This window comes from Paroedura picta, chromosome 4 (assembly GCF_049243985.1).
Source record: "Paroedura picta isolate Pp20150507F chromosome 4, Ppicta_v3.0, whole genome shotgun sequence".
Taxonomy (NCBI): domain Eukaryota; kingdom Metazoa; phylum Chordata; class Lepidosauria; order Squamata; family Gekkonidae; genus Paroedura; species Paroedura picta.
Genome location: NC_135372.1, coordinates 68,269,526 through 68,292,298, shown reverse-complemented (window position 1 = coordinate 68,292,298; position 22,773 = coordinate 68,269,526). Strand labels below are relative to the sequence as shown.

The window sequence follows — 22,773 nt, the reverse complement described above, 5'->3', positions numbered from 1 at the left end:
CAAAAACATAAAAGTCCTCCCCTGCTAGGTGGTGAAACTAGTAGCACTTCTTGCTTCATGTAAAAGTAGAGCATCCCATGACTCCTGCACTTTTAAAGTAGAAAAGCAGAGCAGTTTTGATTCTGAGCTGCTTTTGCTAAACTCCTCTGTAGCTGGGGATGGTTTGCAGCTATTATAGGAAACTAGAGGCAAAGCCCATTGCATTCAGGAATACAGTGGGTGCTAGATTAGGGGGATGGGATGGAAAAACTCTGTGGATGGCCTCTCCCTTCCCCCAGGACCTGGAAAGGCTACAGGCAGCTGTTAGGGCGGCGTGCCCCCGGCTGAGGCCATGTCTGGGTGGCTCAGTCGGCGAGGAGTGAAGCACTCTCTTGGAGAGCCCCAAGGCCCAGGGCCTAGAGGCCCCCAGGAAGGGAACTCACCAGCAGAGGCAGCTCTCACGCGGCAGGGATCTGCAGTCTCCGAGCCTTGAAGGGAAGTGGAAGGAGGAGGGAGTGGTCAGGGGTGACCACTGACCATATAAACTCAATATCTTGACAGGGTCAGCTGTTTGGTTTAAATGTCTGATAGCCATTTAACCCTCCATTTCACTTCCCTCAGTTCCAAATGGAAAGAAGTGAAAAAACCCCTGCGGTGGCTTGCAGCCTTTCCAGCTTCTGCTGTGAACTGTGAGGCTTCTGCTGTCAGATACTTTAAAGCTATACCCAGGATCTGAGTGGGGCTGGGAGACATGTCCCCTTCTTCATTCAGACAGAGAGATCTTGTCACTCTAGTACCATCTATATCTGCTGAAGAGGGATGGGAAATACATTTAGTGGGGATTATTCAGACACAAAATATACATTCATTACTCTGTTTTTCTAGGATATCTAGAAAGTTTGTGTCCAGGTTTTTTTCCCCCTAGGCAGAGTCTGCACTTACTTTGTTTATTCCATTGTCAATCCTGTTGAATTCAGATCACTTTGAACTTGAGTCTTCCTCTCCCCCCCCCTTCCCCATTGAAACAGGAAAGTGTTCTGCATGTGGTTAGGGAGGCTCAGAAGAGGGGGGGGAGGCAAATGGAGACTTTTTCTTTGTTTTCTTGAAGGGGGGGGGGAAGAGGATTGAAGAAGGCAGAAAAAAAATCCAAGGCTGACCAAAGTTGAGAGAAATTAGGGGCTTCTCCTTTAAGGCAGGCTTATCACATGACCACCTGTGGCCAATCATGGGTTCCCTACCACGGAGGAGAGCCCAGATTCAAAACAATGTGATTTAAAAATATATTGAGCATTAAAAGCACTCTAAGATATCGCAGAATAAAGGTAGGGTCACTCCGGATCAATCCTTCTTGCTGCAGAAGGAAAATTTAAATTGCCCCAAATCAAAACGGAAATCGGATTCTGTGTAGAGGGCAGTGACTGAATCGACCTGGGGTTTACACCCTAGTAGAGGCAGGCTGTCTTTTTCCAGTAACCTCTTAGGAGTCTGAGCAAATCTGGACATTGAAAAGAAGCTCAGAGTTACTTTTACTCTGTATTTTGTCTTATACCTGGTGCTGCCAGATAAGGAAGTCAGAAATGGGAAAATCTGCAGTACAAGAACGCATCATATCATTTGTTGTGCTACAAAGAAAAAAAAGAAAGATGCTTAGTCCTTCCCTCATGTACAGGATATAGTGGCTGATCATTAGCTGTAGAAATGGAAGAATGGGATGGGAAAAATAGCACAGGACTCAGTAGCTTGAGAACAGAAAGTATATGTTTAATGATATTAGAATGGAGTAGAAGCACTGTGCTTCCATTTGATGGATGTAAAAATCTATATAGACACAGACCCCAAATATTTTTACAACATGTCACTGATACATACTGGATTGTAATATATGTACAGTATCAAATATCTGCCACCAAGAAAAGGGTTGTTTTAACTCTTTCAGCATACTGGCATTTTTATGTTATGGCTCTTGGTATTTAAAAAATGGAATTCTGATATTAATTCCAAGCAATCTCACAATGTATATTTAAATCTTCTACATTCTAAAATCATATGCATATAACTCACTTTTATTTCAAAATATGGCTTTTGTAGATAAAGTTCTATTCACACAGCTTCCAGAAGAGTTATATATATAGCAGGTTCTGAAATGATCATTCAGAAAAACAATTTTAATGTTAGTATAAAATTAGCATAAGTGTTGGGTAATAAATAAGACAAATTAAAAATATTAAAGTAAATGGAAAGTAGCAATAATTTTAGAATATGCATAACAGTAAGAAGGATTACATAAAAAATGAAGAACGGAATTATACAGGTTAAGTCTCTTGCAGTATTTAGCCCAATTAATATTTTATTGGAAATATTTTATACAAATGTTGTTCATATTTTTACATACATTTTTGTAACATCTTTGCAGATGTCTGTAGACATTGCTTTGTTACATTCAGAAGAAAGTAGATTTTTAAACTTCTCCCCACTGCCTTAGTTTTTACCTCATAGCCACTGTAACCCTAAACAGATCTAGAACAGTGAAAACTGTTTCAGACATGTTTGAACTTTTTCTCCATGTGATGTATCCAACCAAAGTTGTAGTCACACTGAGAAACTAACAGTGCAACTCAGCTTCTGATGGATGATCTCCAGTGCCAGCTCAACTGATATGGATTGGTGCCGCTTGTGCTGTTAGATCTCACAGCAGTGTTTGACAGCCCTGGATCCATACCAGTCGGGCTTCCATCCTGGCCATGGGGTGGAGACTGCACTGGTCGCTCTGACAGATTATCTCCAGTGCCAACTGGATCAAGGTGGATTGGCCATTCTCATGTTGTTAGACCTTTGAGCCACATTTGATGTGGTCGATCATGAGCTCTTGGTCAAATGCCTCCCTGATACAGGAATAGGAGAAACAGCCCTTAAGTGGCTGACCTCCCTCCTTAAGAACAGGTTGTAGAGGGTTGCAGTGGGAGATGAGTTGTCTGACCCCATAGCACTGCCATGAGGCATGCCACAGGGGGCGGTACTCTCTCCCACTTTATTTAACATCTACATGTGCCCTCTTGCCCAGTTGGTCTGGAGTTATGGGCTGGCTTGTCACCAGTATGTGGATGACACCCAGCTCTATCTCCTGATGGACGGCAGGCCGGACTCCCCCCAGAAACATTCACCAGTTGTTTGGAAGCAGTAACTGGATCAGGAAGAGTCACCTGAAACTCAACACCTCCAGGACGGAGATCCTCTGGCTGGGTAGGAAAGGGCAAGATCAGGAAGCATGCCTTCCCTGCCTGGATGGGGTGCAATTATCTGTACCTCAAGCCAGGAATCTGGAAGTGATTTTTGTTGACTCCCTATCTATGGAGGCTTAAATCTTTAAAGTAGCTCGGATGGCGTTTCTCCATCTGCACCAAGCCTGGCTACTAGCACCCTACTGGCCACTGTGATCCATGCAACTGTCACTTCCAGATTAGACTTCTGTAACTCGCTCTATGCAGGCCTACCCTTGTCCCTGACCTGGAAATAGCAATTGGTACAAAATGCAGTGGCACAAGTCCTTACCAGGTCTCCCTGGCCTCTACCTGGTGGAATGAGCTCCCAGATGAGCTGCGGGCCCTGTTGGGACTCTCTTATTTCTGCAGGGCCTGCAAAACAAAGGTCTTCCACCAGGCATCAGTCATTCCATCTGGGCTCAGACTGATACCTGGAGTATGGGAAAGTTTTTGTAGATTATGCTATATACCGCCATTTTAGATGTTAATGAGGGGATTGTTTTAAGGGGATTGTTTTAGATGATATTTTATTGAATATTCTTTGTTTTCGGAATTGGATTTTTTGTATTTTGTTTCATGAACCACTGCAATCCAGTTTCCTGGGAGTGGTGGTATAACAAGTTTAATAATAATAATAATAATAATAATAATAATAATAATAATAATAATATCAAGAGTTTCTTGCTCACCACCTTGCCAATGTTGGAATACAGGGAATAGCCAATCATTGACTGAACATTCTTCAGGGTTGTAGACAAAGGGTCACAGTGGATGATAAGCTGTCACATTGCTGTTAACTCCCTTATGGAGTTTCACAGGATGTGGTACCAGCTGGTCTGGAGATTTGGACTGGGGTGCCACAAGTACATGGATAACACACAACTAACTCCTGATGGATGGCCACCCAGACTTACCCCCCAAAACATTCACCAAACATTGTCTTTGAAGCAGTGACAGCTTGGATCAAGAAGAGATGCCTGCAACTCAACCCATCCAAAACGGAGGTCCTTCTGTAATCATCTCATTTCTAAACTGAAAAGTCTCAGACTTGTCAGCCTTTCCTCACAGAGAAGGTGATCCACTGTCCTTTGTCCAGCTCTGCAGTGTCCTTTTTGAGATAAGTAGGCCAAAATTGTACACAATATTCCCAATGAGGTCACACCATAGATCAATGGTTTTCAAAATTAGGGTCATGAACCCATTTGGGGTTGCTTTGCCCCTTCCCCGGGGCCTCCAGGTTGCCCGCTGCTGCAGCAGCAGTAGCGGGTGGCGGCGGCCAGCAGAGGCAGCAGCCAGCAGCAATGGCATGCGGAGGCGGGTGGTGGCAGAGGTGGGCAGCAGGCGGAGGCCGGCAGCTGGCAGAGGCGGCGGAGCCATGGCAATGGCTGCCTCCACACAGCCTCAATTGTTGTGCGCATGCATACACGCACCCATGCATGCTACCCGCGCAGACGAATGCCACCCCCACGTGCCCTGCACACACGCATGCTCCTGCCGCCGTCGCATCAGCCACCACCAAGTTGGGGTCGCAGACGAGGTAAGGTTGAGAACCGTTCCATAGATCTTTATAGGGACATTACAATATTGGCTATTTTATTCTTAATCTTTTTCTTAATAATCTTCAACATAGTGTTTTTGGTTTTTCACCATTGCAGCACACTGAATTGACTCTTTCATTGAGCTATCCACTAAGACCCCAAGATCTTTTTCCCTCTCATTCTCAGCAAGTTCAGACCCCATTAGTCTACATTTTAAGTTGGGAATTTTGGTTCCAATGTGCATCATCTTACACTTACTAGCATTGAACTTGACACATTTTCACCCAAAGCATAATTTTGTATCATCTGCTTGTTCACTCAATCTTTGTGTGTGGATGAAATAAACCTGAACCAGAGTTGCATTGTTAGTAAAGAGGAAGTAACTCTCCCCTCTCCTGAGTTGCTTATTATAGAGAGAGAGAAAAAAAATTGTGTTTCCTCCCCCACCAGGGCTTTAAAAGCATCTGTGTATTGGAAAGGTATGAAGGAAGAGAGCTAAAGCCTTCCTCTTCCCCTGTGCTGTGTTCTCCAATCCAGATTCCCCCTTCCCAATGGCTGCTATTAGGGCAAAATTACATACCATGAATTGGTAGTCATGAGCTGAATATCCAGTGGTGAATGTAATTCAGCCTTTTGATGCACTGCTCAGTTTAGAATCCCTGTAATTCAAAACCAGGCTAGAATAATAACTTTAGAGCAGTTTTCTTCAGTCCAACTCTATACAGCTAAACTTCTGCTACATTTTTATGGACTGAAACCTTCTGAAGACTTGCTTAACTTGTGAAATCAACTTGCACCAAACCTTAATACATAATGGATTATTTCAGGTATACATCTTTTTTAGTCATAACAGAGGAGGGGGGAAATTAACCCAACTCCACTGCAATTCACTCAGTATTTTCCCCACACATTTGCAATTTAAATACAGATGCTTTCTTTTCATAAATGAATCACTGGTGCAGAGATGAAAAGTGTTTGTATGTGTTTATGACTAACATTATTACCAATTAAGACAAATATTTGATGTGCTTACTTACCCTGCTGACTAACATAGGGTAGATTGTGGTTGATACCTGTAATATTCAAAACTAGGGGCAAAGCCCATTGCTAGAGCTTGGCAGTGGGAAGAGGAAGGGGAGGAGTTGTCCAGCCTGTAAGGGCATGGGGTTGAATGTGTGTGTTGTGTGGGAGGTTGTGGTGGCATGGTGGCAAATGAGGGCATGGGTGTGGAGATAAGGGTGTCAAGAACCAGTGGTTTGGAATTTTGAGTGTGAGAGAGGACTGACCTTTAGGAATTGTGGCATAGTGGTTACAGATGAGCTTTCCAGAGCCATGTCTTCAGATATGTGAAGGGAAAATCAGACTGGAGACTCTTAGGGGGGTTTACATGGCAACCAATTCCTCCCAGTTCTGCGTTCAACATCATTTCCCTTCTTGTGTGAATTAGGCCACAGACACTGAAATGTCCCCCTGCCCTAATACAGGGATAGTCAACCTGTGGTACTCCAGATGTTCATGGACTTCAATTCCCGTGAGCCCTTGGCAGCAAACACTGGCAGGGGCTCATGGGAATTGTAGTCAATGGACATCTGGAGGACCACAGCTTGACTATCCCTACACATGGGGTAGTCATAGTACACAGGTGTCCACCCTGTTCCTCCTTCTCCATTTTTTCACTATTGATAAAATGTTATGTGCCCACATGCTTCTTTCATGGTTGCTCCTTAGAAGAAAAACTGGATTTTTGTACCCTGTTGTTTACTACCCAAAGGAGTCTTAAGGCGGTTTACAAACACCTTTTCTCTTCATCTCCGCACAATAGACAACCTGTGAGGGATGTGGGGCTGTGAGAGGTCTGAGAGAATTGAGAATGGGTCGCAGTGACCCAACAGGCCTCAGGTGTCTCAAAGCATTTTCCAATTGTCTTCCCTTCCTCTCCCCATAGCAGACTCCCCATGAGGGAGGTGGGGTAGAGAGCCTCACATGGAAGCTGGCAAACCTAAGAGGAAGTCTCTCTGTGCACAGCAGTCTTGACCTTAGTAAGGTTTTTTATACTAGTTTTTTATTTGCCAGGCCAAGGTTGAAAAAGTCAAGTCAGTTCCCATTTGTCTGCAACCATTTACTTGTTCACTATTTACAGTTTGAGGCTGTAAATATTTATTTAAATCTTCCTGCACTTTCCAGACTCACAGGACTGATGCTGGTCTGTCTGTCTGCACCCCAGAATACAAACAGTTGCTGGCTATAGCCCATAGCCCAGGAGGGACACTCCTGCACCACTCCCTCCCAACTGCAGGCAAAAATGGCTTTTGAAGGCTGGACTCTGAGGCATTGTATGATTCTGAAGTCCCACCTCCAAACCTCCAGGAATATTTCCAACTCAGCGGTAGCCAACCTCCAGGTGGGGCCTGGAGAGCTCCTGGAATTACAGCTCATCCGCAGAGTATAAAGATCAGCTCCCCAGGCAGAAAGGGCTACTTTGGACAGGGTTGTGGTAGAGAAAAAACATTTAAGGCCTCCCACACAGGTTGTTGTTGAATTGAAAGACGTGAGGTCTAATGCACAGGGTTGTTGTGCAGATGAAACAGGAGATAAAAGAACCTCCGCAATAACATCCAGTTTCATCTGCAGAATAAAGCTGTGCAGTGGCCTCAAATCTGCAGAGAGTTGCAAAGAAGAAATATACATGGCTTGGCTGTGTCTAACCCCCGGCCAGAACAGTATTTTAAGTGAAAATGGGCTTTTCTGTGGCCTCCCTGTCCTTCTGTTTGGCAGAAGGGAAAAGTCCCCCCCCCCTCAAAAGGTATGTCCTCAGGTTCCCCTGTGTTGCTCTTGGAAATACCTCCCTCCCCTTAGTCAGGGGCTGTTAAAGGCTCTTTCCCAGGAGGTCTGAAGGGAGAGGGGAGGGAGCACAGCCTCCTTCCAGCTTTGTCAGGGTTCTGAGGCAAAGTTACAATTGGGACAGTCTTGGGGTGTAAGGTCAGTTAGGGCAGTCTTGGGGTGTAAAGGGCTGGCACAGCCTGTCCAAGCCTCCGTTCTCATCCCCCTTGGCAGCCCTACTGACCTCCTCTCCCTGTGGTGATCAGGGACAGACTGGCAGCGATGTCTCCAGATTGCCCCTGGCTGGGCAGGCCCTGTCAGAACTTTGGCCCTGTCATAACTTTGGCTTCGCGCCTCCTGACTGGCTGGAACTCTGTTCTGTCCGGGTAAGGCCCAATCGGAAGGCGCTTTGCGCCTTCCAATTGGGCCCTCACCCAGACTGGCCCTGCCCACTCTCCACCCACTTAGGCCTTAGCCTTTTATGTTTATACAGTGACAGCTGTATAAAGATATAAAATTTAGAAGAAAAAGAATTTGTTTTTATTCGCAACTTTTTACTATCCATAGGAGTCTCAAAGCAGCTTACAATCACCTTCCCTTTCTCTCCCCACAACAGGTACCCGGTGTGATAACTGGGTTTGAGAGAGCTCCGACAGGACTGCTCTGTGAGAACAAGCCATTGGCTTACCTGAAAGGTTCTTCTCTTCAGTGGGGTGAAGTCCTCCACACTGGTCACGTCACACTTCCAATCTTTCCACACAGGGCTTATGCAAATTTTCATGCCTATTCAGAATCGATGCAGGCTGACCCCTCCAGGCATAGTGTAGCCAAGCTTCAAAAAATCACTCACTGTTTCAATAATCCAACATCATTAATGAGTGAAAACAATAACAATCTCAACACAATAACATCAGCTCTCAAGTACAGTCCTGACATGTAAATATGCAATAGCTGCAGTGGGCAAAAAACTGTGCCCCACTGGAGAAGAACCCTTCAGGTAAGCCAATGGCTTTTTCTCCTTCAGTGGGGGAAGTCTTCCACACTGGTTAAATAACCCACCTAATCAGGGCAGGTTCTTTGTGTCTTTACTTCAGATTAACCCGATACCTGTTCCAACACCTTCCTGCCGAAGGTAACCATATCCTGTTCCCAAGCCTCAATCTTATAGTGTTTTACAAAGGTTGTAAAGGACAACCAAGTTACAGTCTTACAATTCTCTTTGATAGAGGCTCTAGTTCTAAAAGCCGCCAAAGCAGCTGCCACTCTAGTAGAGTGGGCTTTAACATTTTTAGGTTGGCATAAGCCTTGAGACTCATACGCCCGTATGATGCACAACCTGATCTAGTTCCCAGTAGTGGAGTTAGACACTTTGCTGCCCAAAGCACAGTGGTACCATGTGAAACAAATAAGGCATCAATTAACCTGAACTCCTGGGTTCTCTTGATATAAATTCGCAGTACCCTCCTGACTTCCAATTCATGCCATTTTTTTCCATTTTCTAGCACTGGCTTGGAATAGAAGGAAGGCAGCACTATCCGCTGGCTCATATGGAAGTGATAGTTAACTTTTGGTACAAACAAGGGGTCTGTCCTCAACACCACTGAGTTTTACAAAACACACACACACAATTCTTTACTAACAGACAGTGCTCCCAGCTCAGAAACCCTCTGTGCTGTAGTTTTGGCAATTAGAAATGCCACTTTCCAAATTTAACTCCACTGACTTCAGTGGTTCAAAAGGCTGTTTAACTAGTGCCTAAAGCACCTTTGACAAACTGCAAGTTGGGAACCTGTGTCCCATTGGCATAGCCAACTGTGTGGCTCTTCTTATATATTTCTTTTACCCCTTTTTATCAAGATGCTGGGATTTCCAGCTTTTATTACTGTAATTTGTTCTTTAAAGAATTGAACAAGAAGGAAAAGATATACATAAAGAATATACTCATATACAATACACAGTTATTGCCTCAATGTTCAGCTAATACATTTGTCTACTATCTTTCTATATAATCCGTATTGTAACTCCAGTTCTTTGAACTCTTCTTTAGGTCTGTTGTTAATTAGACTAGCTTAGCCATTTTAGCAAATTCTCCAAGTTTGTCTAACCAGTCTGTTACCTTTGAAATTTCCAGTTGTTTCCAGAGCTTTTTATATCACTATTCTTGCTGCTGTAGTTGCATAGAAGAAAAGTTTTCAGCCTTTCGAGGAATATTATGTAATCAGGATACACAGGAAATTTGATATTCAACATTGCTTCTACTATGGATTTTCCCCCAAAATTTTTGATTTTTTTCTCAAGTCCACCACATATGCTAAAAGGAACCCACGTTATCCTTACATCTCCAACATTTATCATCATATACTTTAGACATTTTATTGATTAAAATAAAGGTTGGATGCACACTTTTCTTGGATGCTTTGGGCTGATCCTGCGTTGAGCAGGGGGTTGGACTAGATGGCCTGTATGGCCCCTTCCAACTCCATGATTCTATGAATCTATGAATCTATGATTAAGTTTGGTATTGTGTACCATCTATAGAACATTTTATACCAATTTTGTTCAGATCGCATAAATCTTTTGCCTTTTTACTCATATATTTCTTGATCAACTTACTGTGAGAAACACGTCTCAACCCTCTCACCTCCAGAACTGCTGCCAATGCTGACACTTGGCATTTTAAGGTGTTAGGTCTCAACCTTTTATTCCTCCCATCATGCAAATTCCAATACATTCATAAATGATGGCTTCAGAGGACCAATATTATGATTGCATGCTCATTTGTTAAAATCTAACCAGGTATATCCTCCTGGTTGCAAGGCATCTGGAATGAAACATGACTTCCACAATTCCTTTGGGAAAGCCAGACTTCCCACTAAACCTCCATGCCGTCAATTTTAACCATTGAGGATCTGGATGCTTTTAGATGTTGAACTCTGCTCAGAACTCTGCTCAACAATCTTGTTGGAGGAAAGGCATAAAGCAGCGCTTGTGGCCACTCCTGTATTATGGTGTCTACACCCTCCACTTGTCTGTCCAGAAATCTGGTCATGAATCTCTCTATCTTCTTGTTCTTTGCTGTTGCAAATAAATCCATGATTCAATTTCTGAATTGAAGCACCAGATGATGAAATAATCTGTTGTTGATTAACCACTCTATCGGATCTATGTCTGTTCAATTCAGGAAATCCACTCTCACATTCAAAGTCCCTTGCAGATGCTGTGCCTTCAGTTCCATGACATTTCTTTCTGCCCACTGGCAAATCCTTATTTCCTCTGTATGAAGGGTCAGTACCTTTGTGCCTCCTTGCCTATTGACATGAGCTTTGGCCGTGACATTGTCTGTTTTTATCAGCACGCACTGACCTTGAATCACAGTTGGAAATGTCAACAGAACCAATCTGATCACTCTTAATTCCAGAAAGTTTATGCTGTAGGTTGCTTCCATTTTTGACCATTTCCCTTGGGCCATTCTGTTCTCACAGCGTTCTCCCCAACCTCTTAGACTTGCGTCCATGGTTATGACAACTTGCTCCTGATGTGTGAATGTCATTCCTTGTAGCAGATGCTTCTTTGAGAGCCACCAGAGAAGATACTTCTTCAGTCTTTCTGAGATGGTTATCAATTTATGTCATTTCTTGGCAATGAAAAGGCAGAAGTGTCCCTTGTAAAGGTCTCAAGTGGGCCTTTGCCCATGGAACTGTCTCTGACATTGCAACTAAAAGACCCCTCAATTGTGACAGAAACATCAGATCCATATTCTTTGCTTTGCAAACAGTTGATACCATGTCCTTGACTTTTGTCATTCTGTCCATAGTTAGAAAAACCTTTGCCTGTTTTGTATCTATTCTTGTGCCCAAATGTACCAGATCCTTGGAAGGCTTCAGATGGCTCTTTTGTACATTTATCAGGAACCATACTCCTCAAGAGTTTGTCTTGTCCACGCCTGCACCTGGGTTTTCCCTGGGGGTTGGGGAAGAGCTGGTCTCACTCTTATCTCTGAGAGAGTCTAGGTAGGAGTGTTTATTTGTGCTTTGTAAACAGGCTGCAATTTGCACAGGGGCTGGGTACGTACCTACCTGCAGGATCTAGATTTGCTGCCACTGGCTGTTCGCCCACTCCGGCAAGGATGGCACTTAAATAGCATGTATAAATGGTGGGTTCTCTCTGCCTGCTGCCATCTTGTCTGCACTGGCCATGGTGGGGTGAAGAACAAGAGGGGGGCCCCTCAAGCCACCTCCCAACACCATTGTTGAGCTTCCCCCAATCTTTTACCAAACAGAGAAACAGTGGGCTTTTCAATGTGCCCCAATCTGGGAACTTCAAACTGCTTCTTCGGTGCCTCGCACACCTCTACGGTCTCCGGGTGTTTTTCTTTAGTCTTTTTCTTTGAAGATGCAGCTTCAATTGCCTTGTTTTTCCATGGGGAAAAACAAGGCTTCAAATTCCTGCTGGAGTGTAGGGCAAACTAAAGTGGAGGAGATAGCCTGCACCAATCCCAGATAAGCATGTAAATTTGCACAAGCCCTGTATGGAGTGATTGGAGGCATGACCTGACCAGTGAGGACTTCCCCCAATGAAGGAGAATAGCACTATCAGGACTGTGATTAGCCCAAGGTCACCCACCTGACTGCATGTGGAGGAGCAAGGTATCAAACCAATACACCAACCTTGGCACTATTAAATAAAATGTTTCTCTTTGTAATGGAGTTTCATTTCATTTTTTAAAGGGACAATGGCTGTCTGATAGCCTATAGCTAGGAGTAACAATGAGTGCTTTTATCATATACACCATGCTGGTAGGATTTTCATGTGTGTATGAGTCACAGAATCACAGGGCCGAGATCAGCTTCCCTTCTGGAAAGCCATTCATCTCACTGAATGGCTCAGTAGGTCTTCTCTCAAAACACAGGCTAGATACATATCTCTTTCAAACTTCAGGCATCACATGCTCTGCATAGCAACGTGGCACTGTTGTGCACTCCTCCACTTTCTTTTAGCACAGCAATGTTTAATTGTATAAGATAAAATGATTTAAATACTGCTTGAAGTGCTATTTTATGAAATTAATTCAGCTTCAGCTAGATTTCTTTTAAATAAAGATTGTGAACCCATCAAATGATTAGCATGTCTCCAATCAGCAAAATAAGTACATTTGTGTTTTCATTCTGTTTTCTTTCTTTTTCCTTCTGCAGGGATCCCAATCATCCTTCAGTACCTTATCATTATTATGAACCTCTGGGACCAGATGAATGTACAATGTACATTTCACATGAACGGGGAAGAAAGGGAAGTCATCACCGCTTTATCACAGAGAAACGAGTGTTTGAGAACTGGGCCCGGACATTCAATATTCACTTTTTTCAGCCAGACTGGAAACCAGAATCACTTACTATAAATCATGCTAAGATTAAACTAGTGTTCTGAGAAATGGACGTACAAGGCTGCAATCACAATCACCAACTGTATCAGGCTTCAGGGGATTGAACCTCATATCATAGCAAGCCAACCTAAAAAGAAAGGTTAACAGGGTTTGCGGATGAAAACTACAATATTCAGGAAGTTATTGCTAAGGAATACCTGAAAAGGACACCTGGTATTCAGTTGTATTGTAATCAAATATTTTAACTTCCATTCATCGATCTTGCATATGTGTATGTGGTTTGTTAAAAAGAAGAAAAAAGGATGAAGAAACTACAGCATAATGAACATAATTAAAGAGATGTTTAATTCATTATGTTTTTAAGGCATATTGCCACTGGGTTTTCATAGTGACATTTAACAGTTGCTTTCTTAGTGGAAGTTTTTAATGCAATCCAGTATTTTTCTATTTTACAATGATATGGTTACGGTATTTCTCTTTCAGAATCCCTCCCAAACTGAGAATTTATATTGCTACTGGTTTTAGGGCCAGCTTCTTGTTTATACGTTTTCTCTTTGAACTATAGAATGATTCCATTTAGCATGTAATTAATATTTGAGCTAAAAGTGATGTATTTATTTTTACTTGTGGGCAGCATTCCAGCATAAAGCCATCTTTATGTGAAGTTCTACCAGAGACTTGTTTTTCTTCTTATATGAATAGGTAGCAGGCCAAAGTAGTTTTTGATTTAAATGTGCTTTGCTAGATGGAGGATCAAGCCAACTTTTCCCACAGAAGGTGTCAAAGGCAGGGAAGGATGTACAAAACTAAGAGAAATACAGACTGCCCATTTAGTACTATCCATACAATTGTTGTCATTAGCCTTTGGTAACTTCCCACCCATATAGCAACAGTCTGATCTTGAGATGTCCTGGGAAATGCTGCTCGTTCTGCCTAACACAAAAGTTTCACAAAGCAAGTTTGATGTCCTGCTGATTTGTAAGGGTTTTAATGGTTCCAAAATGTTTCTCCATCCTGTGTAGCTGCACAGTTCTTCAACTGAATAAACACTGAACAGGAAAGGACTTGAGAGTGATGGACTATAGAAAGTCTGGGAAAGTTGAGTGGGACTGTATATCAGTTAGGTCTGTCTGCAGTTGATTTTTGACAGGGGAAAGCCAGTCCTTCATAAATGCAGGATTCTAGTATAAAATAAGCAGGAGTCAAGAGAAGACAGGAAAATGCAAGGGCACTGTTCCACAATCAGTCATACATCTGGTGTTTGGGGGGCAATAGTGGGAGGGCTTCTGGAGTTCTGCGTCCACTGGTGGAACTTCTGATGGCACCTGGGTTTTGGCAATACAGTGTGTTGGACTAGATCAACTATTGGCTTCTTTTATGTTCTTAAGTATGAAACATAAAAAAACATTAATGGAACCTGGCCATGTGATTTGGTTTTTCTGTACATCTGCTCCTGAATGACACCCAGTCAATTTTACCCTTTTCTTTGAGTTGCAAGAGAAAAAAAATCTAGTTCGTGGCAATTAGAATGAGTGGCACTAATAGTTCTGTAAATGGATACTTGCACATTATGTTTTTGTGGGGTTATACCTGGCTCGTGAATAAAGAGGATTCCATTTGCCATGTTCTTTGTCCTTTAACCTTTAAATGCAACAAGCCAAACTACTTCTTCAAAATAATTACTAACAATCATTTGACCTATTGCCCACTGCCATACACTAGTTCAAATAATAAAACCCTTTCATAGTACAGGTTTTAAAAATGGATTGAAATTGTGCCCTTAATGACATCACATTATAAACTGCTTGACATTGAAAACTGCAGTACCCAGAAGTTTGGGGAACTACAGAAATGTCATACCATCCCCTTTTCTAAGCTACAATACAGCATTTGTCCTAACATTCCAAGCTAGCCATAGCTGAAATGAGTGGTGCTCAATGTCTTGTTTGCTTCCAAATATCGTGGCAGAACTTGACCAGCTCTGCAGAAGAGCATCCTCTAGTTCTATTGTCGGCATCCTACCTTCTGCTCCCCGGCCAAATTATAAGAAGAAGGAGAAGGAGGAGAAGGAGAAGGAGAAGGAGAAGGAGAAGGAGAAGGAGAAGGAGAAGGAGAAGGAGGAGAAGAAGAAGAAGAAGAAGAAGAAGAAGAAGAAGAAGAAGAAGAAGAAGAGGTTCTTATATGCCGCTTTTCCCTACCCGAAGAAGGCTCAAAGCGGCTTACAGTCGCCTTCCCATTCCTTAAACAGAAAGTTATCTAGTAGGGCAAAATACCTCTGCATTAACATATTAAAACATACTGCTCTATAATCTTTCTATGAAGTTCTAGCCTGTATTTCCTTCTGGAGTGGAGAAGCCAGTATGAGAAAAATCCTAGGACAGGCTTGGTATAAAGGTAAGAACGTATCATTCTGCTGAGGCCACAGCCTCCAAGTACTTGCAAAAGTTGATGAACCTTGTCAGACAGATGTATGGGTCATTTTTAATGCAATTGGCATCAAAAAGATTTAATTATAGATCTGCAGCTTCTCTGCTGATAGCTTAGACTAGGACATTATGATATTTTACCATTAGTTTAATATAATATGAGTAATTGTGACATACGTGTATAGCTGCAAGACATGATTGCTAGGCCTGTGAACTAGATGGATTATGTTGCTGATGACATGATTGGCAATATTTGAGCCTGGTTTTTTCCCCGGTTAGGTATTTTAAACTTTTACTTTAAAAGGTATCATCTTTTCAAAACAACAGTCCAAACCAAGGGCAACTGCTCTTCATTCCAAACTGTATTTCAGCAGGAAAGGTGGGATGCATGAAATCTACCCACTCATATAGCATTATGGGTAATTTTGTTTTTAAAGAGTGCTTGCCAGGGACAGCCCAGCCATCAATACAGAAGAGGGGCAGCAAACACCAACAGAAAGGCAGCATCCATTTGCATGTATAGGATCTTCTGCAGGTACACATGTAACCCTAAGCAGGACATGGGAAAATTTTCTGGAAAAAATCCTGTTATAAAGAAGTGTAATTTAGTAATTATTAAAGCAACAATAACGGGTACATTTCAGATAAAACTAAACCACTTTTGGCTTAATGCATGTTTCTGTCATTAAAATTAATATCCTTTACAAACACCTAGTTTTGGTTGTCCCTAAGTGTACATCCTTATGTTCTTTTGCCCAGCTGGCCTAGAATATGAACTGGCACCTTTGATTCTGGAGCTCAGACATCAATAAGAGATACTGAAGCAACTGGTATTGTTTAGAGCAGGATCTCCAACCTTTTTGAGCATCCAGGTGCCTTAGTTATGGGAACAACTACAAAATGGCTGCTGCATGAGGTGGAGCTAACTCCAAAATGTCATGGAATGAGATTATGCATAACTCTTCAGTATTTCAACATTTCAGGCAGAAGCTGTGTTTAACAGGATACCTTTTAAAAATCAACATACTGTTTAAAATTATGTTCTTGCATACATGCATCTTAACTTCAGTCAAACAGTGAAGATCCTAATGCTGTGGTAGGAGCTGCTGCTGAAGCAACCCTGAAAAAAAAATCTTTCACCCAGATCTCCAGTGGCCAATGAGAAGCCCTGCTAGGCAAAAACCCCACCTGGCCCCACTTTATGAAAACATTCATCAGGTACTATGGCAACCAAATGGGGACCCATGAGTTAAGGCTTAGCATATAATCACTATACATGACATGCTATTAGAGTGGGGAGCAAGAAGTCTTCTGTAGTTGAGAAGGGGGCAGATATTTGGCAGTAGCTAAAGACTTCATCCCCAAATAATCAGTTGCCAACGAGGGATAGAATCCAAAGTGAAAGAAACTGCAGTTACAAGGTGGCGGTGAATAGCAATATTCACTCTTGCATCATCATCATTATTACTAAGACTGTAAGAGAGGTGTGCAGGAGGTGACCCTAGAAAATGAAAACTGGATTGAGTGCATGGGAAAATATGTTTATTTTCATTGCTACTAAACATTTGTTCAAGATGATGTTTATAATTTCAAAGTGACAAGTTTATCCAGATAGAAACCCTATTTTTCTATCTTCTTTGCAGAATAACCTTGAAAATACACGTGTTTTTCTTTACCAAGGCAAAGATGCAGTAGGGGTAGGTCACACGATGGAAGCTTTTAGAATAAGAGCAACATTATAAAGAACGAGAGCTTTGGGGAAAAAAAGGTCACAAATATAATTGTACAGCACTTTAGAACTAAATTTATCTTTAAAACAAAGGAAATGCAGCAATCAACACGAAGTTCAATGTCAAACTGGTGTATTCTGGTTATAAGGACAAAAATACATGACCCTGTTGTGTCCAAATATTTCGACAGAAATTTGTACAAATTAACTTTTCTGATCTCAGTTATCTTAATTTCAGTATATCATATGAGTCTCATTGGTTCTGGCTTTAACATACAAAAGCAGCATGTAGCATAACAACAATAGGGAGGAAAGAGAACAATTGTGGCTCCAAAGTGAATAAGGATCGACTTTTGTCAGAAAACCCAGCATTTTCTGCAGAGGATCAGTAAATAGTAGTTTAACCTGTATTTACAATTACAACCGTCCAGTTCCGAAATTAACTTTAGCCAGCCAGCCTTATTGATTCTGATGCAATCTATGTATAATGAATGGAAATTAATTATTTAAGGCAAGATTCAAAGGTTCCCAGGTAAAAGCGAAATATCTTCTCACACAGTTCTGCTTATGATTGCAAAACTTCTAGGACCAGAAACTGAACCAATGGCTGTCACTTCTGATCAATACAGAAAGGTCTAGGAGCAAGGACTTTTTTTTTCTACCTCAAGTTTTATGAGAAGTTTCTTGCACAATCAAAAATGGTTTTCTCACAAGCAGCAGGTGGCAGTGTACATGTAGATTATTTTTTTCTTAAATGGCTTAATTAGAGAAAGCTAAACCTTATATTATTTATTTGGATGTACTAAACCTAAAGGAAACTTCTAAATCCTAAGAAAATTAGAAGCATTTCCATACAAGTTAAAAAAGAGTAAAGATCAATGCTGGATCCAGTATTCTGCTGTTTGATATTACTGATTAGACTTCTAAAAAGAGCAAACGTTTTGATGACTGTGTGGATCTTCCAAGAAAGTTTATGAATGTGACTGTGCAGCAATTAGCATCCCCTCTGTACCTACAAGAATAGCAATAGCAGCAAATGGAATGAAGCAAGAAGGGCTTAAGCATTTGCCTTACTTACTTGGTTGTTAGGTGCAATACCATTGTTAACTGCCTAATGCAACAAGTGTAGCAGTGTTTTGCCAGAATCATAGAGTTGGGACTATAGAGGCCATCTAGTCCAACCCCCTGCTCAATGCAGGATCAGCCCAAAGCATCCTGAAGCAATTTCCTGCTGTCTATCTTCAAGTGTGTGTAAGATTGCTTCCATGTCATGTAATAACTTTTCAAATTGTCACAGAGCATTATTCAAGCAACAGTGGATTTTGTCAGTGGAGGCACCAACCTATACTTCTGTAGTAGTGGAACTTAAGAGTTGGATTGCTATACAGTTCTTTAGCACTACAACGCTTAACCCCTTGGACGCTAAACACTTAATTGCAGAGCAAACAGCAAAATGTCCCTGAACATAATGTTGGTGGATATTGCAAGCAACGGATGCAATTTGATTGTCTTCCATTTATGTGAAAAGAGAAGTCTTATGCTCAAACTTATTGAGCATGGATTGCTGCATTTCAATCTAATTGCTTTTCTCACCTCTGCTAATCAGCTTTACCAGCGAACTTACTGCTTTTTCCGTTTCATAAATTGCATTTTAATAACCTACCTAATTACCTCTGTTCCCTAAGCAGATTATCTTTTCAGAAGGACATCTTGACTTGCCTTTCTGACTCTCCTTTGAATCCAACCCAAGTCCACTGCTTTCATTCAGATGGGCATTTTAGGTTGAACCCATGAAGATGCCTAGGAAATGGGGGTAATAATTTAAAACTGGAACAGGGTTCTGTTAAGTTCAATTTTGCTGTAATTTTAAATGTGACTTTATTTTGAGATAGGAGCAAAGAGGCTGTTGCTATCTGATTCAATGAAGGATGCACAGAAGCTCACTATAGAACAAATTCAGAAATTATATTTCTCTAAAGAAGTGGTTCAGCTAATGAATCAAGACCTTCAAGTGGATCGAAGAATATGCTGATTTATATCTATAGATTCTACCCAGCCAGTTTCTTTTGGTGCTTTTGGGGATTATCCCCTGAAACTACACATGTGTAGAGAGCAAAGGTGTCATGCCTTTTGTCCTTTTCAGTGCGCATGCCAAGAGAAACAGCTGAAGGGGTGTGACTGTAGATGCATTCCTCATTACTCACAGGCACTGGGACCATCAATCCTTGTCTATAGGTACACCTGATTTCTGAGAAAGATCATTGTTTGACCATAATTTCTCAACCTTTCAGAGGATTTCTCTGACTGCATTTATAGTAAATCCAAGTGATGGGATGAAATCCATTTAGCATTTCTAGTCCAGCATTTAAAAAATGGGCATAGCATTAAATCCATAAAACCCACCTAGCCATAATTATTTTTGCATTATATCTGAATCTGGTAAGCAAATGTGCACAGAAATAAAATGACATCTGAAATAAAAGCTGTTTTGTGTCTTCCATTTTATTCAGCACAATTTCCAATTTTTTATGTCCACTTTAGGCTTCACAATCACATCATTGGTACAGTGGAGCTAAACAGTAGCTGCATGCACTTAGCACACTATACTCTTCTTCAGGGGCTACAGCAGCACAGCATTGTGGGCCTCATGCATTTTGCCCAACTTACTAAGAATAGTACAGTGAAATGTTTCAGTTATGTAAACTGCATGTACTGCATGAGAATTTCCTATGTTTATTCGATTTCTAATGAAGAAATGTCAGCTGACTTGAAACACTTCATTATATATCCAAAGTTTCCTGGAGGCAAGTTGTTGTCCTCCATATTTTATTTTCTCTGCAAATACATTTCATACATCAACACCATTAACCACAAATACCTGTAACAACAGAAGGTACTTTTGATTTTTGAGTGCATTGGCTTAATGAAATTTATTACGTCCTCTGTTTACAGATTGTGTATTAATGTACTGCAAATTGCATAAACTACTCTGAAGGAGAGATTTTTCCAAAATCACTTGCACGTCTTCTGCTGAACAAGAGAAGGCTGTACTTTTCAGGCAGGTCCCTCATCAGTGAGGTTATTGTTTAAGTCTCTTTTTGTTTGTTTCAATTCTAATGATTCACAGAATCCAAGAAGTGAAATTGCCCTAGGTAAAACAATTGATCTACGGGGTCGTATTTAACAGAGTAAATCAATATTTCCTACAGTATTTTTGTTTCTGTTGAGTAAGTGTTCAATATGTCATGGCAAAAGTACACAAAGTGACTTAAGTTTCTATTGGAAAAATGACATTTTAAATAAGGTTCAGCATATTGTTTGAATTTTCATTTCAGCTATGATAACAATTTTGTAAGATTTACTGAGAAAACAAAAAATCCTTTTGTAGTTCATAAGGTGTTTTAGCATGTAATATATTCCAGTAGCACTTTGGTGTGTTCATCCACATAATCTTATCTAGGACCTCTATGCAGATGTAGATACTCCAGCACAAGATGTTCTTAAGCAGCTATAAACTTGTAGGAAGTAAAAAAGGGTTTTTTTTTTTCCTCCTGAGGGAGACAGATTTTGCCAACTCTCCCCACCCATTGCAGACCCCCACTTGCCCCCTAGTCCCCAGAAGTATAAATCCAGGGTTTTAAGTGCACTGCACCACAAGAAGGGAATTACAGAAAATGTATGTGTCCCCCTATATGTAACCAGAAGTAATTTAGTAAGAAATAACTTTTGAATTCAACCTCACATTTTTTCCTCCTAACATGATAGACATGAAAGTTCTGAAGGTTTGCTCATCTTTCTTTGTTTCTTTCTTTGTTTCTTTCTTTTTTTTTTTTTGGCGGAGGGAGGGGGGGAAGGTTAAGAAAACACCTGGGCTCAATTCTCTGTACCTTCAGCAAATATCAACAAATCTAGTACATGTCCAGCACTATACATGCACACCACAAGAATCCTAAGAGGTCCCCTAAATGCAGCAATTTTCTTCTTTGTATCCCTCAGTAAAGGATATTCCTGAGTAGAAATCTGTTTAACATCTTAGTACTGGCGTGAGCATCTATGATCCTCAGTATGGGGAAGTGTGCAGGGATCCATCATAGATGGCTTTACACATGATATAAAATAACCAAAGAAAGGAAACACCTAAGAATTTTTAGAAAGAAGATCAATTTTATCTATATGAATGGTATTTCCATTCAAGGAGATACTCAGTGCAGCCACATTCGAAATTCTAGAAGATGTACTTCATGTGCTTGATTCCATAGGTTTTAAAAAAGACCATGATAATCAGTGCCCAGAGTCCCAAAATAAACCCCCCAGGAGGATGCCAGTCTTTCTGCTTTGGTTTCTGCAAAGTAAAAAAAAAAAAACATTGTTACTATTCACCACATAATCAATAAACATTTCTTTCTGCTCCTGCATTTTGTTAAAGTTACTTATTTAAATTGCTAGATTCAAGAGGGTAGCCCTGTTGGTCTGAAGCAGCACAACATAACAAAATCAGAGTCCAGTGGCACCTTTAAGACCAACAAAGGCCTTGAATAAATCTTTGTTGGTCTTAAAGGTGCCACTGGACTCTGATTTTGTTTTGTTATTTAAATTGTATATGCTGTATAAAGGTAAAGGTATCCCCTGTGCAAGCACCGGGTCATGTCTGACCCTTGGAGTGACACCCTCCAGCGTTTTGGCAAACTCAGTACAGAGTGGTTTGCCATTCCCTTCCCCAGTCATTAACATTTTACCCCCCAGCAAGCTGGGTACTCATTTTACCAACCTCGGAATGATGGAAGGCTGAGTCAACCTTGAGCCGGCTGCTGGATTGAACTCCCACCCTCATGGTTAGAGCTTCAGACAGCATGTCTGCTGCTTACCACTCTGCACCACAAGAGGCTCTATATATGCTGTATAGTTACATTAAAACAGATTATACTTCTTTAGAATATTAAAATATTATGCATATGTACTCTGTTACATATTTCTCTCTCCTTTATCCCACAGAGTTCGGGTGGCAGATTGCTTCCTCAATTTAAACTGCTAATAACTCTGTGAAGTAGGTTGGGTTGAAACAAAATGACTGGCCTTCATTGTAGGAGGATACTTAGCCTAGAAACAAAACATAGTGAAAGCTTCTACTGTTTTGTGATTGACCCCATCCTCCATGACAGTCGTAGTGACATCCACTACACATTTCCAAAATTCTAGAAGTGTCCACGGAATCAACAAAATTGGGGATCCTTGCTCTAATTAATATATTACAGTAGCTCTTCTTTTTCTGCCATCAAGGTGCAGCCCTTATGGTGATCTCTTAGGATTTGCAAGGCCAGAGATGTTCAGAGGTGGTTTGCCATTGCCAGCCTCTGTATAAGAAGAGACGAAGAAGAGTTGATTCTTATATGCCGCTTTTCTCTACCCGAAGGTGTCTCAAAGTGGCTTATAGTTGCCTTCCCTTTCCTCTCCCCACAACAGACACCCTGTGAGGTAGGTGAGGCTGAGAGAGCCTTGATATTCCTGCTCGGTCAGAGCAGTTTTCTCAGTGCTGTGGCGAGCCCAAGGTCACCCAGCTGGCTGCAAGTGGGGGAGCACAGAATCGAACCCAGCTCGCCAGATTAGAAGTCCGCACTCCTAACCACTACATCAAGCTGGCTCT

General features: G+C 41.5%; 2 protein-coding genes across 3 annotated transcripts in view; one reads left to right on the top strand and one right to left on the bottom strand.

Moving 5' to 3' along the window:
- The window catches only part of ST6GALNAC5 (ST6 N-acetylgalactosaminide alpha-2,6-sialyltransferase 5), a 108,571-nt gene extending 93,974 nt beyond the window's left edge, over positions 1–14,597 (top strand). Inside the window, exon 5 of the mRNA XM_077333294.1 lies at positions 12,790–14,597. Coding sequence (XP_077189409.1) covers positions 12,790–13,021 — 232 coding nt within the window. The 3' untranslated portion in view covers positions 13,022–14,597. The remainder of the gene's footprint in view (positions 1–12,789) is intronic.
- A 5,019-nt stretch (positions 14,598–19,616) lies between these two features.
- The window catches only part of PIGK (phosphatidylinositol glycan anchor biosynthesis class K), a 138,236-nt gene continuing 135,079 nt past the window's right edge, over positions 19,617–22,773 (bottom strand). For both annotated transcript variants that reach the window (XM_077333293.1, XM_077333292.1), the window contains one exon: positions 19,617–21,474. In XM_077333293.1, coding sequence (XP_077189408.1) covers positions 21,358–21,474 — 117 coding nt within the window. In that variant the 3' untranslated portion in view covers positions 19,617–21,357. The remainder of the gene's footprint in view (positions 21,475–22,773) is intronic.